The following is a 16,649-nucleotide window of genomic DNA, read 5'->3' as shown; positions in this document are numbered from 1 at the left end:
TTATTTTTTTAGTAATTTATGTTTAATACAGTATTGCTCTTTTTTTGGGTCTCTGCTGCCTGCTTGTGTACTTCTGGTTCCAAATGAGGTATGTGGTTGACTGGGCAGTTTGTAACTCTGATGTTTGTAATTCTGAGGCTCTACTGTATATGGTTCCCATTACTCCAACATAACAGCACTTGACAATGTTTACTTTAATTCTCCTACTATTACCACCTCTGTTAGATAGTGAAGTGCTGTTATCCCCATTTTACAGATGGAGAACTGAGGCACAAAAAATAAGTGACTTGCCCAAGGTCACACACTAAGTTCTGCGGTGGAAACCCAATGGACTGAACCTGGGTCTCTCAAGTTCCAACCACTGGTCTACTGTTTCTCTCCTGTTATACTACAAATACATTAAAGGCAGGAAACAATCACTGTCTCACAGAAGTGGCAGTTTTAGTGAATATACTTGGTATTGGTAGTCTTCTGAGATGTTTTTAATCCACCTTAACATACAAATTGTTTTCACATTGTGAAATAAACACATATGCAACATGTCCATGTTTTGATATGTATTTTTATTTCCCTGCAGTTTTCACTTATCAAGAACAAGTAACAGGGAAAGTTGTCTGAACTAGTGCATAAACAAACATTCTGAAACACCACTACACGTATCTAATTTACAAGAACCATATAAAAAAAGTCACTAAAACACTACACTACGAAGGTGTCCAACGCTTACAGTCAGACTTTTTCCAACCCGTTACTTGCCTTGTAGCCACAGGAAAACTCTCCAAAATTGAAAAGACAATCTTGCCACAACCCTCCCCCCTCCCACCACCTGGGATGGCTCGATATCTAGACATCCAATAATTATTGCAATGATATATAATGCAATACATACCTGGTAAAATATCCTTTATGTGGTGTGTTACAGTTTTAAAGCCAGTTAAAATATGCAGTCTTCAGATAAAATGTAATCAGTTGAAAATTTTTCATATCTGCACAGTTTAATGTGTGCTAGAGGCATAATTTTTCCTAGTCAGTTTTTTCTGTGTAATTATCTTTTATAAACTGGTATTATAAATAGAAATATACATTCAAAATATATGGAAAAGTGAGTTACTACATTAAATTTGCATGTATCGATCCATCCCTTTCCCCTGCACAGTAATAGAAAATACTATTTTGCCTTGAACTTCATATTTGACAGTGAAATGCCACTAAAGTATTTACCAAAAAGTCCATCTAATCAAATTGTGAAACAAAATGAACCAAGTGAAAACTTTACATTTCCTTTAGAAAAAAATTACAAGAATTTCATTTCCTAGCTATGAATCTTTTAACTTTTTTTTTTAGACACAAAGTTGGATTTATTTGTACAAGATACAAAATGTAAACATGGCAAAATAAATAGTTAAAACAAGTGATGCAGGATCTCATTTCATGCTCATGATCCCATTAAAGAATTATTTTTTAAATCCATTCAGTTGCAAATTCAAGTGCAAAAGCATGATGATGAATATCTACTATTCAAGTAACAGAAATAATATTGATGATACAAATAAACTATTTTACAAGGTAGTGATTTTCCCTATTTTACAAAATGTACATTATATATCGACTTAATATACGATATAATGATAGTCCATTTAGGTCCGTTTCAGTTCCCTGTGATCCACAGAGTGTTGTATTTTGCATTCAGTTGGAATATAAATGACTACACCATCAGCACAGGTTAAGCCACTGGTTTGAGGTTATGTCACTTCCATTGCTACTGTTGTCTCTGCTATGCCATTTAAACCCAGTCGTTCTGGTTCGTGGTTCTCTCTGTAATAAAATGGAATATGGAATAGTTACAAGTAGAACATTAATATTTCTACATACAATTTCACAGTATTTTTCTTGATATAAGTGTTTCTGCACAGATCTCTTATTCAGGGAATGGAAAGACCATTAAACTCAAACAAATAGGCAGGAACAGGGAAAGTTCTGCTTGAACTTGCTGCTTAAAAACCAAACGTTCGCTTTAGTCCACCAATACCATGATCCTATTCATGCGCTGCCGCATTAATAAAGTACTAACAGCTAACTTTGCTGAAGCTGAAAAACCTATTGATGATTTCCTATAAGATAGTACTGAAGCTGGGGTGGGTAACCTGCAGCCCATCACAGTAAGCTGATTGCGAGCCGTGAGACATTTTGAGGATGGTGACCGTCTGCGGGCACGGCCCCCTGCAGCTCCCAGTGGCAGCAGTTCGCCATTCCCGGCCAATAGGAGCTGCGGAAAGCACAACTGTTCCGCGCATGCTGGTGCATAAATTACTGTTCTAAGGTAGCCCATCTTTTTTATCAGTTTAGTTAAAAAAACTTTTCAGCACTAGCATGAAGAATTTTTAATTTTGTATCAGTCTTTATATAATGCTCTTCGGGATTTTGCACCTGTTAGAACCCTAAGGCTTGTCTAGAGTAGGAATAAAGGTGCTTTTTAACAGTTAGCTAACAACTTGAAACAGCCCTTTGCATCTAGTGTAGCCAGAGCTGAGCGTGCTAAACATTCAAAAGGGTGTTTCTAGGTTGTTGGGGGTTGTTGTTTGTTTGGTTAAAGTACCTTTCCTCTAGTCTAGACATACTTGGACTTATATCCAGTATTTATTTATTAAAAAAAAAAAAACCTTCACACAAAAAAATGTAGTTATGAATGAAATTGCAAAGTGAACCATAACCCGTTAGTGCCCATTCTGTATTCCTGTACTTTATAAACAATAGATATAATTAATTCATAGATTATACAGTCCAGCAGACAAGTTTAACAAAAGGAAAATTTAAGCTTTTTTTAAAAGAAATTTCCAGATACTTGTTCAAGATCACCCTTCCTCCATACATAGTAATCTTTATTTACATATACTAAAACTGCAATTCTACAACTGGTACAGGGAACCAAATTATGCTCTGAGGGAATTTCATGGTAGAAGTGAGGTCAGAGTCCCAGACTGTGCCACTAAGATGCACCCATGGGAGTTTGGGGAAGGGCATAAGCATAATTCCTTTTGGGGAAAGCAGGGTCTGGGAAGCCTGGAAGTGGCTAGCTGCATTAGATTAATCAAATCAAAATGATTACCTGAACAACTCATTTTACACAGTTACCATGTAAAAATAAAAGTATACTTATATGTGTTCAATTATATATCTGTATTATCTTAGACCTCAATTCTGCAAAAGGATTATCTAGACACGAACTTGTATGACTGCTCAGGCGCCTATTGAAGTAAAGGATATACTGTGCAGGTGGGGATCCCTTTGTAGGGCCAAAGTCATAGACTGTGAGATCTTCAACCAAGGGACTATGTCTTACTTAACACTCTACTGAGCCTGGTAAATTTATGGAACTATTCATATTATAATAATAATACCGGAATTTAAGAAATTCTGTCCCAATATACTATATACACACCTTGCTATACTGCTGATGGCACTGCTGGGAGTAACCTTTGGCACTCTGTCCATACTGGCAGCAACTGTGGCAAGTTTTAAGGCGGTTGGCGATGGTGCTGAAGTCCTTGCATTGATATGTACATTGACTGGAGAAACGACACTGACATTGTTTAGATGCACTGCATTAGTCAGGCAAGAATTGTTCATGGGAAGTGTTTGAGGGCTGCTTGTGCACAAAGCTGGAATTAAGTGGTTTGTGGTGCTGTGGCCAACTGTCCTTACAAGTTGTACCGCTGAAATCCCTGGGCTGGATGATAAAGCCATGTTGGTGGAGTACAGAGTTTTAGAGGTTCCTGTTAGAAACAAAACATTTTCAGTAAAAATTACACAAATAAAACACATGTAATTGTTTAGTCACGAAACAGAAGTTTAAACATAAGCTTAAGTATAAGGCTGTAATTATCAATGGCAATAATTATCCCATAATCCCAATGCCAAAGTTACAGTTTGGGAACAAAATTACTAAAGTTTATTTGCAGTCACAACTTTTACAGTCTTTTCTGTTCAATTAAGAGGAAAAAACGTTTGCCTCCAAGTCCCAATTAGTGTAGACTCCTCAGAGCATTGCCCTTTCTCTTGCATAATGTGTTGAGGAATGACCTGATTTACCACAACTGGGCTGAGCTACAGTTCTCTCCTGGATCAATTCCAGCATTATGATTTACCATATATTAACTCTCTTCCTCCCCACCAGTGCACAGGTTCTATAAACCCCATTACACCATTAGCTGTTAAATAAAAAACCACCATAAAGCCCCTCTGATTTATTATCTAAGTCAAATCCCAATGAACTTTTGTCTCCTCCAGTAAGGCAATAATCCAACCTGTCTAATTTGGCATGATTGGTTTCTGATAAGTGGAGTCTCACAGAAAAATTGCAATTACATTAGGGCTTTGCAGCTAGGTTCGTGGTCTCTGGAAAAACTGCTCTAGTATGTGCCAGTCGTACATTTAGGACCTATTCAGAAAAGAATTTAAGCACATACTTAACTTTGGGTACATACTTACATCAATGATGTCAACAGGATAAAGATAAGCATATATGTTCTATGCTCATTTGGGGCTATAGTACTAAGTAAAGAATGAAATTTCTTAGACTGTAGAACCAATATGGATTTGAAAGTTTTAAACACCAACTCCCTCCCCATAAAACCATCCACAAGATCACGGGACACTGAATAATGGCATTTTTAAAAAACTGTGTAAATAGAGTCAGACTGCACCAATCATAACCAATCCATACTTTACAAAGAGTTTTTATTATTTGAAAAGAAAATGGAAAAGTTACTGAATTACTGTTCATGATTTAAAGATAGGAAGTTTTTGTTCTGAAGACACTATTAGATCTTCAACATTATCCAAATATAGTTTGTACTTTACTAACATATCAACATTAGATAAAGCCAGAGCATTTTGTACAAAACTGTATAATTAAAAGAGTAATAATTAAAATCTGCACTGTTAGTATATTTATTCAACTCAAATATATTTTTAGAAATTAGAAGTCCTTTGTTCAAAGATTCTAAACTCTCCATTAGACAGCTAACATTAAGAAATCATCACCTGAAGGCTGGACAACACCATTAATATTGTTGTGGCTGGTGTTCTGTTCCTTTGTTACCTCACTGCGACTGGGAGCAGGTGCACTGACCACTGCAGATGCAGCAAAGTGGGCACTGGCTGAGTCAAGTGTTTTGGACATACAGTCAGAGGTGCTTGAGCCCTATGGAATTAACCAAATAGTGTTTACAATTCTGCCAGTACAAGCTGACAAAACACATTAAGACTGATAACAACAGTACATAGCTACTAGTGAATTAAGGGGAAGCATCTTTTGAACCAAAATTATAACATGAAATATTTAAAGGTCATGAATCTAGTTTTATGCATCTCTCCCAACAATGGTCAATCTAGACAACTATGTAGAAAGTTGACAGGCTGCATAAGGAAGCTTCTTAAATCTTCAACTGCAAAAGGTCTCATTAGACTGACACATCAAATTCATAGTGTGTTTGACAAGTCTTTTGTATCAGTCTTTGGGAGGCTTTTTGAAATCCTGAAGGTTTTTTTTTCGTTTATTTTACTTATATACACTTGTGTCTATGCAAGGTCCAAAACGTTATTCTGTCAGGGATTAATTTGCCTCATAGGGATCTCGCGTACTGAGCTTTGGAAGGATATTTCTCCTACTAATCCAGCCACCTTGAAAACATAAGTACTAATATTCATTTTTTCAGCACTTGCCATCTTCCCTTTGATACAGTATCCTACTGGCTGTATATGGCAGAGGTTTTCAACCTTTTTCTTTCTGAAGCCTGCTTCCCCCCACACACACACCCACCATGCTACAAAAAAGCCACGGCCCACCTGTGCCACAACCATTTTTCTGCATGTAAAACCAGGACTGGCATTAGGGGGTAGCAAGCAGGGTAACTGCCTGGAGCCCCAGGCCATAGGGGGCCCCACAAAGTTAAGTGGCTCAGGCTTCGCCTTCAGCCATAGGTGGCAGGCCTCGGGGCCCTGGACTTCAGCTTTCTGCCCTGGGCCCCAGGAAATCTAAATGCTCGCCCTGCTTGGCGAACCCCCTAAAACCTGCTTGCAACCCCTAGGGGACCCCGGACCCCTAGTTGAGAACCACTGGTAATGGCTGCATATTTAATACACTAACTTTTCAATATCTAAACCATCAAATATCATTTCCTCCTCCTAGTTAGAAGCACCATTCCATATGTTATGTAAATAGACAAAAAAACCCACTTTGCAACCAATAATATATACAGGAAGATTATGATGAATAAATACAGAAAATGGTTGGGGGGGAGAAAGGAACACTGGTGTTCATGTATACACTTCTCATAATAATATAGGGAAAAGGTTTTTCTAGTAATGCTTAACAATATTTTTGATTTTATACATATATTTTTCTTTTTAATTTGCAAAATACTAGCTATGTAAGCCTGACAGTAAGTGCATCCTTTGTCCACAGTAGATATGACACTGGAAAAATTAATTTCCTCACAAAGAAATTCAGAACATAACACATTTAAAAGCTTTTTTTAATTCAATAACTACCAAAGGGCTAAGTTGTGCCACTCTTACTCACACTACCCGACTCCAAAATTAGTCACACTGATTTCAACTAGACTACTCACACAGTAAGGTACGACTCAATGACAGTACAAGTGGCATATTCTATCCCTAAACAAAGTGTATTTAATTTCTAAGAAATGTAAATATAAAAAAGAGAACAGATAATTGTGCAGGCAGTAAGACATCAAAGATTTGTAGTCTCTTTTCATATTCTCTTACAGGAACGCTTGTTAAGCAAATTTGCTTTAAAATCTAGTTTTGTTGGGTTCTGGATTTTTTTTCTTTCAAAAGAAAGTAAGACAAAAGCCAAGACCAACAGAAATGCTTTTGAGAGACAGTGTAACAATATTTTTATCTACTAAAAATCCCCAGCAATGTTTGCAATCCAAACAGTTCAGCATTGTGCATGAAACCCTGAGTGAAACTGGCAAACTGACAAAACGAAGTGAAACTGGCTATTCTGTTTCCGTTGCCTAAGTGTTAAAAGTAAAACAAATGTAAAAATAGTGAAACTATATTTTTAAAACAAACCATTTGCAACGCAAGTAAGAACGTTCATACTTCCAAAATACACACTCATTTAGCAGTGTCCCTTCAAAGTTTATAAGAAATACCACATTCTGAATTACAAGAAAAAATAAAAGCAAAAAAGTTATGGTAGCTAGAGAGATACTGAGTTTTCCAAAGCCACACAGAGATATTTAAAAGGATTTTGATCAGAATAATTTAAATGCATTTCACACAATTAGTACATTAACAAAAGGTTATCTTTAACTTGTGACAAAGACTTAACAAAAAGTGAGCAAGCAGGAGGGAGAACCTACTGTGGAAGACTATCGTGGCACATCAAAAAGATTATAAAGGAGTATTACCTGTGCTTTTGGATGCGTCTGTTGTGAGGAATGCTGAGACTGCTGCTTCTGCTGAAGCTGAGCAAGTTGCTGTCTTTGCATTTGAACTAATTGCTGTTGATGTGTCTGAAACTGCTCCTCTGTGATACCCCCCGTTACTGTGGAAGAGAAAAATGAACCCAGAGTTTAATGTACTTGAAGAAAACAAAATTTTCTAGAACAAAAATGAAGTACAAAGTAAACTGACATGGGACAATGAAATGTGAAAGCAAGACACATGAAAGGAGGGTACTGAACACTTGCACAGACCTCAATATATCTATGTTTGTGAAGGGCAAACCACCAGTTTAAATGCGTACCACTGGCCAATTCCCTTTGAGTATGAAGTCATCCATGATAAGGGTCTGATAGTTCAGAAACAACAGCTTCTTACTAGCACTGAAAAGTGCCTTTAGTGTGTTCCTTCTTTGTAGCTATGGCTATTGTATTAGGTAGGCAACTTTTTGGCAGGCAAGTTAAACTGAGACTACATCAGAGCCACACCCACTAAATGACATCCTTTATGAAGCTACATAATTTCCCAACCATAAAGGAACCATAAAGAAATTTTTCTCCTGGCTTCTAGGAAATGAGGAAGGTCTCCCATTTCATGGCTGGGGAAGAGGAATGGTTCACTTTTCTTTACTACCCCCTATAGTAGCCTCCTTCTACCTTTCTTCCCTCTGAGATCTGGGGACGTGTTCAGAAGAAGAGCACCTGGTAGTTCCAGCACCACCAGCGTTTGTGCTATATGATCAGATCTCCACTCTACCGATATGTATTAGGCAATGTGAGTGGAGCAACATTCAGTACACTTGAGCAGCAGGTTCAGAGGTGCACCAAAAACTTGAAGACCAAGGAACTGGAGTAAGATGAGAAAAACTGGCTCCCCAGGTCTAAAATCTAGCATATGGCTCCAATAATTTCATAAAGGATCACAGTCAGTGTTTAAGGTTAATAAGCCATTTCTATCCTGTGATTTTTGAACTGCTCCTGTTATTTCATCTCCCCCTTATTATTTTTTAAAAGTGTGTTGAAGGAGGACTTGAGCAGCATTTTCTGCAACTAGATGGTATTACATCAAGGCCTCATTAATGGCGGGGGGTGGGGGGGTCAGATGTCAAGGGAGATTAAAAAGTTCGCTGACTAGTAAGAAACACATTGAGGCAAACCTGAAGGATATCACCTTCTCACAGGGCATTAGGAAGGGAAGTGCTGTGTGCCTCAATTTCCATATCTACAAAATGGGGATGATGGTGGCTATCTTCTTTTTATAAAGTGCTTTGAGATGAGTGGGTGAAAACTGCTAGAAAAATAGCTACAAGTTGCTGCATGCTGTTGAATAAAGGCAAGGTGCAGGCTGTCACTATTCCTGAGATTTTAATGCAGCCATAGGAATAATAACTAACCCAGTGATCAGTTTCATCCAGGAAGAGAAAACAGTTATAAAGGCCATCACCACCCCACTGATTTACTTTCCCCACTGGCTGCTATGAGAACTGCTACCTGTGTACTCATTCAGCCACAAAAGCAAATAAAGATGACATTCCTTATGTTGTTCCCATGGTGGGAAAGGATATGTCCCACAAGACAGACACCACCTGCACTGGCCAGCCTCAGCACAATACAAAAAAATGTCATCAATTCCCAATTTAATGAACTCCAAACCTGAAAGTCAAATTTTAGCACAGGATTACGTTTAGTGAAGTGCAAGACTGAAGAGGAATGTCAGTTTTTTTTTTTGTAGGTTACCATAATGAAAATATCAGTATCCCTATGTTATAAAAAATGAATTGAAATGACCATAATGAATAGCCTGTTTTTTCATCATACCAGCTTTTCACTAGGAGAAAAAACCTCTAAGTCTGTTGAGGGACCATATTTTACACTTGTAAAGGAATGGACTTTAATTCTTTCCCATATCCAATTACTGTATATGATCCTATGGTGACAACTATTGGATACTTTATTCTCTGAAGACTCACGTAAACAGCTGCAATACACAGTAAAAGCTGTTATCTGGCACTTTATCATCTGGAAAACTCTATTAACCGGCATTTCTGATCGCTCCCAATACAAATCTTCAATCTAGTAACCAGGACTAGTATACTGACCAGGAGGTTATGCAATTGCACATTCTGCACTCGACTTTTATGCAAAAGAGACAGAAGACAAGTAAGCAAACTGATATCAGGGATTTATTCAAAAAAGCAACTTCCACGGTGTGTCATTGGGTCATTACAGATTCAGCCCAATCTCCTACACCTTCTACAGCTACAATGATAATTTATGACGACGACCCTAAGGCACTGCAAGATCCTGAAGTGCCTTCTGAATCATCAAAGATTAAATTATGTTCAGTATAGTTTTAGTGTTAAGTGTATTTTTAGTGATCTGGGTGTAAACCATGCACTGCCCATAGTGATATGTAGTGTCATAAGATAACCTACTGTATAGAAAGCTTTACCTATATACACTTAAGTGCTTCAAGAAACCAACTACTCTGCAGTGCAGTACTACTGCTGGATTTGTGAGTACCTGTATACTATTTTATACTTCATTAATTTTATTGTATTCTAATTCTTTGAAAATTGGTATTCCGTTGGTAAGCATAACTCTTAGTTAATTGGAATTTTTGATTAAACAGCACCCCCTATTCCCCGAACATGCAGGATAACAAAGCTTTTACTGTAAATCTGCTCTGAACTGAAAGTTTTGTTAAGCATTTAGTCTGGAATAAGAAAAGGAGTACTTGTGGCACCTTAGAGACTAACAAATTTATTTGAGCATAAGCTTTCATGAGCTACAGCTCACTTCATCAGATGCATTATATATATAGATAGATAGATATAGATATATATAAAATTACATATGTCTGGAATAGTGTTTCAATGCCAAGATATTTTTCTTCAAACCAGAATTCAACAATTTGAAGGAAAACAAAGCATACCGAAAGCTAAAAGATTTAGGAAACACGGCTGCTTAAAGCAGAACTGAAAGGTCAATAGAGGATTATAGATATGGGTGGGAAAGGGAAAGAAATAGAGCAGAATGAACTCTCCCCTATTTCCCCTTCCTGTGCAAAACACACATATAAACTGAAAATCATTCAAAAGAAGTCAGAGGCCAGAATCTAAGCTATGATTGCAGTAATAACCACATCAGAATTAACACTGTGTGAGGTGCATGTAGAATACTAGGTATCCCTACGATAACAAAGCAAAACAATGTAAGACTATGCTTATTCTTGGTCATTTACTGGTTCATAGTTATGACAAATATACCAACCACCAACTGTGTTACCCTTATCTATTGTTTCCCGTATCTAATTTAGCCAGAATCCTTATTTCCTCAAGCAAATTAATTTAAAATATTGTCAACATCTTAATGCTACCTGGATTTTATTCAGTCATAGAATTAAGTTCTTTTAGGTGCTGACAAAGAGCGGATTTGATAGCCAAAGTTCCAGTTCATTAAACCTTGCAGCATCTCATTCTCAACTATAATTACATATGCTCAATGGTATTGCAACCCCAAATTATATCTAGAATCTACAGGAATAGTATCTGCTGAATAAAAAAACACCATGCTAACAATTAAAATATTAACCATTCTACACTTTCAGTGTTTGCTCTAGTTCATCTGCTACTTACAATACACCCAGCTTTATGAAAATCCCATTTTAAGTAAACAAAGTTACAGTCAAGTCAGACCATACTCAGAAACCAATATGCAAATATTTTCTCATAGCGCTCTATAATTAAGTGGGCTTCCCAACATCCCAGGAAAACCAACTTTTTGAGTCAGGTACTACTGCAATAGTAATTCTTTATTTATTGTTTAGAGGGATGCTGCAGGAAATAGCTGAAACAGGACTAGACACAAGAGTAGAATAGTTCATTCTGACTGATCTTTCTCACCACCCACTCTCAAAACACAGATGTTGAATCATCAGACTTGTAGACCTTTTTTTTTTTTAAACCAAGATTTTCTTTACATTTACGCCTAATGGGGCTAATCTGAGTAAGCAAGCAAAATAAATCTTTACTCAGCTTATTTGTTCTTCCCTTTTCCCTAGAATGAAATAAGATACCTGTAGTTCAAATATGATGACTAGTGATGTTCACAATTAAATCTTGTTAAATTTGCCACACAAAATATTACTCACTTCACAGCAAAATCCTTTTCAAACTACGTGTCGTGTGTGTGTGTGTGGTTAAAAAATAAAAAAGCTCCTGATTAATTTATAGGCACACACTTTATTGAGCTATGCCACCTTCTATAATGATTGCTAATTCTGACTCAGGTATACACTTTTATGTTTATGTTTCTATTTGTAAAAGTGTCCCTATTAGTTTACATCCACACATACACTCTTAAAACACATTAATAAAGCAAATTAATTCAGTTTTACATCCATAGGCATTGCAGTTAGCTTTTTGGTACTTTACCAGCCTTTCCAACATGGTTTAAAAAAATTGTACAGTGGTAGTTTGTTTTTATTTCTGCCTAGTTTCTTTTCTCTTTAATTTCCTAAATTCCATACCTTGACTGAATTACTGTTGAAAAGGTATGCACAACAGGTTCAGTCAGTGAACAAAACTTTGTGTGAGAATCAATCAATCACCTCACAAAAGTCTTTTAAAATTAGCAAAAATGAGGACAGTAAGGCCCAGTAAGGAACTGGGAAGATAAACCTATAGTTTTGTTCTTAAAATTTGGTAGGGTATGTTTGTTATTGCCTGATTCTTTAAAAAATAAACCTAAATGATGCATAGTCATTTATATCATCTACTTAATTATAATTTATTTTTATTATCTGTATTGCAGTAACTCAGGCTCCAATCAAGAATCAGAGCTGCAGCTTGTTAGACACTGTACATACATGTTGTAAAAGACAGTCCCTGTCCCAGAGAGCTCACAAATTAGTTAAGTGTTGACCCATATATCAGTTGCACAAATATTTCCAGATAGATTTTTTAATTACCTTTGACACATTACAAATATGAAATATTTCAATGTATGTAGGAGACTACAGAACCTAGGACTTTAGTAATGACATTCTTAACTATGTCACTGGTATGAATCCTAGCAACATCAGTATCTATCACCTAATGACTTTTTAGTGGTCAATCTGAAATTAGCTGGTGGTCTGAATCTGAAAATCACCTTTAATATCCTTGTCAATCTTAGAGCCCAAGAACTGAATGATCCTGCATTGTCACTCTCCGCATCGTGATTAAAGCAAATTAAGGGGATGTGGAAGTTTGCAAAGTTGTAAAGATTCCATTGTTTGAGGATTTTAATCTGTAGTGTTGCTATCTATTTTAGGATTTTCTAGGGCTGCCATCACGGTAGCATTTGAGTGCACATATAAATTAAATGTGCAGCGCAAGGTCCATAGTGAAATTAATGGAGTCTTCTGCTCTTCTCCCTTCCTCAGTAATAATAATCTCTGCATCAGAGAATGGTATATATCATTCCTGCTATGGTGAGAAAGCTTATTATCTAATACGAGGATTTTTCATATTGCCCTAAAGATGGGTAGACTTTTCATTAGTCTAACTGCTTCATTCCATGGCCAAATCACTCATACAAGTGTGCTTATCTATGACTCTTACATCCTTCATTAGAATCATTGTCCCAGAGAAACAACTGGCACGGGGGGAGAAGAGCTGATGGATTGCAGTGTAGTTACTGATGTTCACTGAGCCCTGACCCACTTGTAATTTTAAAGATCAGGCCCAAAGAACTTGAACTAGCAATGAAAGTGGACTGGGAGCCAAGAGCAACCTGCTCTGTCCTGCTCAAGAGGTGGACTGCTATAATATGCATAAACTAAAGCCATCACATGGCTTCCACCTTCAGCCTCACAAAGAAGTTGCAGTTCAACATTCATTTATCATCCCTAGGCTGGATAGTTGCCTCATAGTATCTAGCTACACATGCCTATTTCTGTTTCCCTCATTCAAACATTTCTTCCAGTTGTCTGTACACTAACACTGTTGTACCTTGCCTGAAAGTTCTTCAGGGAAAAGGTGGTCTTTCAACATAGGCCTGCACAGCACTGAGTACAACCAGACCTCTGGATGCTACAGTGATCATAAATGATAATGGAAACTGCTGGAAGTGGTCACATTTCCTAGCAAACTTGAGGTATTTGAAACTTGAAGTTATTTTTACCAGCAGTGTAACCTAATTGTCTAGGCTTAGCAATGGATCCATGAAAAGGGCCATGAAAGTTTGCACCACTTTGATCTGAAGGGGCACACTACTCCAGTGTCTATGCTAATTCTTCAAACCACTTCCCCCTTTCCAACTGATGTAACACGAGAAAGAAAGAAAAATTTAGTTTGAACCAACTGTTCTTTATTCATATGCTGATCTGGCACCGTCTATGAGCACTAGATTCACACATTTATTCTCTTAAAATCAAGTGCTTAGGAACAGACACCCCTCTTCACATATTTGTAAAGTAGCTAGAACATTTTGGGCATCATTGTAATACAAACAAAGCAAGGCAATAATATTAATAAATAAAATTGTGAGTACAAGGCAGGAGTTGTTTTACATATTTCTTATGCACTGAAGATCACAGCAGGTAACTGTAAGACTTATTTTCAGTTAAGACAACCTTTCCAAAAATGGATCTTTCCTGGTTCTTCATTGTGAGCTCTTTAAAGTTAGATTTGTGGTGGTTTTTTGCAAGTTAAACTCATGCTGTCACACCACGGGCTGACAATTATCTCCTGAATGGAACCACGAACCATGTCGTCCCTGTACACAATACTGATCGTAAGTATGTCGTTTTATTTTTCAAATTCATACATTATTAATTCTTGTCATTTTATAGATCTAAAATAAATAAATCAAGTGCCTACTTCTGTGGTTTATGCACTGCACAATTAAAAATACCATCAGAAACATATTAGGTCAAATGTTTTTAAAAATTAGATTCCAGATTTGCTACATTGCAAATTCAGCAAATGTTGTTTGGCAAGTGACACAACTGAGAGGTTAAAATTTTTTTTTACATATCACAAGCTGATGTTTCATTTTTAACAACAAGCGCAAGCAGTCTTCGTCCTTGTCTACACTTGGGTTTTTCACATCAGCATAAATGTACTGGTGCAAATCCGTTGTGTAGACACAATGCTCCGGTGTAACAAGTAACTTGCAATAGCTGTTTCTTTTTCTGTTACACTGTATTGTCTCCTCCTCATTAGCAGTCAATCATTCTTCTGTTATCTATCAAATTTAGGGCCCAATCCTACACATCCTTGCTGGTGAGGAAGCACTTAATACCTTGAGTTGTCCCATGGGCATTGTGTACTACACTTAGTAGTAAGGAATTGCAGAACTGGGTTCTTACATTTTAAAAATTATTCAGACCAGGACTATCTGGTTTAAAAAGTCTCACATGCCAGGAAAACCTGTGACACTATCAATATATACCAAAAAGCTGTATTAGTACAATGTTAAAGTTGCAATGTTAAATTTATGAAGTCAGAAAACGTACAAGTTAAGGTTCCTACAGCAACTTTAACTGGGTTGCATTGTACTTACGTATGGTCTCTAAAGACAGCAAAAGCAAAAAGCTTTGTGGTTTATCCTAAGCTTCCATTATTAAAGGTTATTTCATAGCTGCATAAGGAATAGAACATTTTACAAAAATATAACCAATTTTTGTACACTTTAAGTGATAAATAAAATGGAATTTAGATCTAAAAACACTGTCACAGGTAATGCTGTGTGTACAATCTTGTATTACAACTATAAAACATTAAATATGAAATTTAGAACATTTAATAAATTAACAATAAATCTTAAAATTGCAAGTACACAAGAATTCTCATCACTTTCATCTTTAGAGAAAATAATTTGTTTAATAAGTATTTGGCAAATATTAAAAACTGTCTTAAAATAAAGAAATCCTTCAGTTTAGTTATTATATGCACAAATGGGAGATTAAGTCCTGAATTCTGAAGTTGCTATAATTTACATATAAGACAACAACAGATACAGACAGATACTAGGGGAGTACAAGGAAACAATGAGCCAATGCTGCTCAGCATGACAGGCAGCGGTTTCAGAACACCAGCAGCCTAACATCAAGATTTGTGTAAACATCATGGCAAAGGAAAGTTTTAAGTAGGGATCTGAAGGAGGATAATGAAATAGCTTTGCAAATGTTTATGGAGAACTCCTCCCAAGCATGAGGGGCAACATGGGAGAAAGCATGAAAGTGCTTATTTGAAAATTTAACAAATGGAGACTGAAATCATTGGCAGACTGGAGGCGAGAGAGTCAACATTTTGATACTGAACAGGAGGTAGGGTGGGGTTAAGCCATGAAGAGCTGTGAAAGAAGACAAGCAGCTTTTCTTTGAGCAAATAAAAGAGAGGTGGGGTAGTTGAGGAACTCAAAAGAGGTGACATCGTTAAAGCAATGGGCTCAGAGAACAATCTCTGCAGCAGCATTCTGAATGGACATGAACAAGCAGGATTGCATTTGTCAAGGTCAGAGAAAAGGATGTTGCAGCAATTGAGATGAGAGCCTGAACAGGAATTCTGACTGTGTGGATGGCTAGGAATGGTCACAACTTAGAGAGGTTATGCAGAAAGAATCTGCAAGACTTAAACTATGTCTACATGACCACTTATGTCGGCAAAACTTATGTCACTCAGGGGTGTGAATAAACCTAAGTAGTAGTGTGCATAGGGCTGTGTTGGTGAGAGAGCTTCTCCTGTGGACATAGCTACCATCGCTTGTTAAGGTGGTTGTATTATGTTGATGGAAGAACTCTCTCCAGTCAGCACAGAGAGGCTATACCAGCGATCTTACAGCTGTAAGATCACTAATATAGACATGGCCTTAGTCTGGATGTGACGACCTACAGAGACATCAGAGTTGAAGATGACATTCAGGCCCAGTGGTGTTGCCCACAATGATCAAAAGAGGAAGAGAGGGAAAGGTCAAGTGCTGTGTTTTAGCCACACTGAACACGAGCTGACAGCTAGACACCCAGGAAAAAATGTCAGAGTGGGGCCAAGATTTTAGTTTAGATAGAAGGAAACCGGTTTAGAGAAAAGAGGTAGATCAATGAGTCAACAAAGTAGAAATAGTTGTTGAATTTCTGTTTGCAGATGAGATTACTCAGAGACACAGAAGAGAAGGAGACCAAGGACT

At 37.1% G+C, this 16,649-nt stretch overlaps 1 protein-coding gene across 3 annotated transcripts in view; it reads right to left on the bottom strand.

Annotated features, from left to right (window-relative positions):
- Nucleotides 1-544: 544 nt before the first annotated feature.
- The window catches only part of EPC2 (enhancer of polycomb 2), a 159,804-nt gene continuing 143,699 nt past the window's right edge, over nucleotides 545-16,649 (bottom strand). For all 3 annotated transcript variants that reach the window (XM_073305427.1, XM_073305426.1, XM_073305428.2), the window contains exons 11-14: nucleotides 7,443-7,579; nucleotides 5,044-5,203; nucleotides 3,440-3,773; nucleotides 545-1,815 (exon numbers count right to left, since the gene is read on the bottom strand). In XM_073305427.1, the coding sequence (XP_073161528.1) occupies nucleotides 1,743-1,815; nucleotides 3,440-3,773; nucleotides 5,044-5,203; nucleotides 7,443-7,579 (704 nt within the window). In that variant the 3' untranslated portion in view covers nucleotides 545-1,742. The remainder of the gene's footprint in view (nucleotides 1,816-3,439; nucleotides 3,774-5,043; nucleotides 5,204-7,442; nucleotides 7,580-16,649) is intronic.

Source organism: Lepidochelys kempii, chromosome 11 (genome assembly GCF_965140285.1).
Source record: "Lepidochelys kempii isolate rLepKem1 chromosome 11, rLepKem1.hap1, whole genome shotgun sequence".
Taxonomy (NCBI): domain Eukaryota; kingdom Metazoa; phylum Chordata; order Testudines; family Cheloniidae; genus Lepidochelys; species Lepidochelys kempii.
The sequence above is the reverse complement of the archived record's forward strand: the minus strand, read 5'-3'. Positions and strand labels throughout refer to the sequence as shown.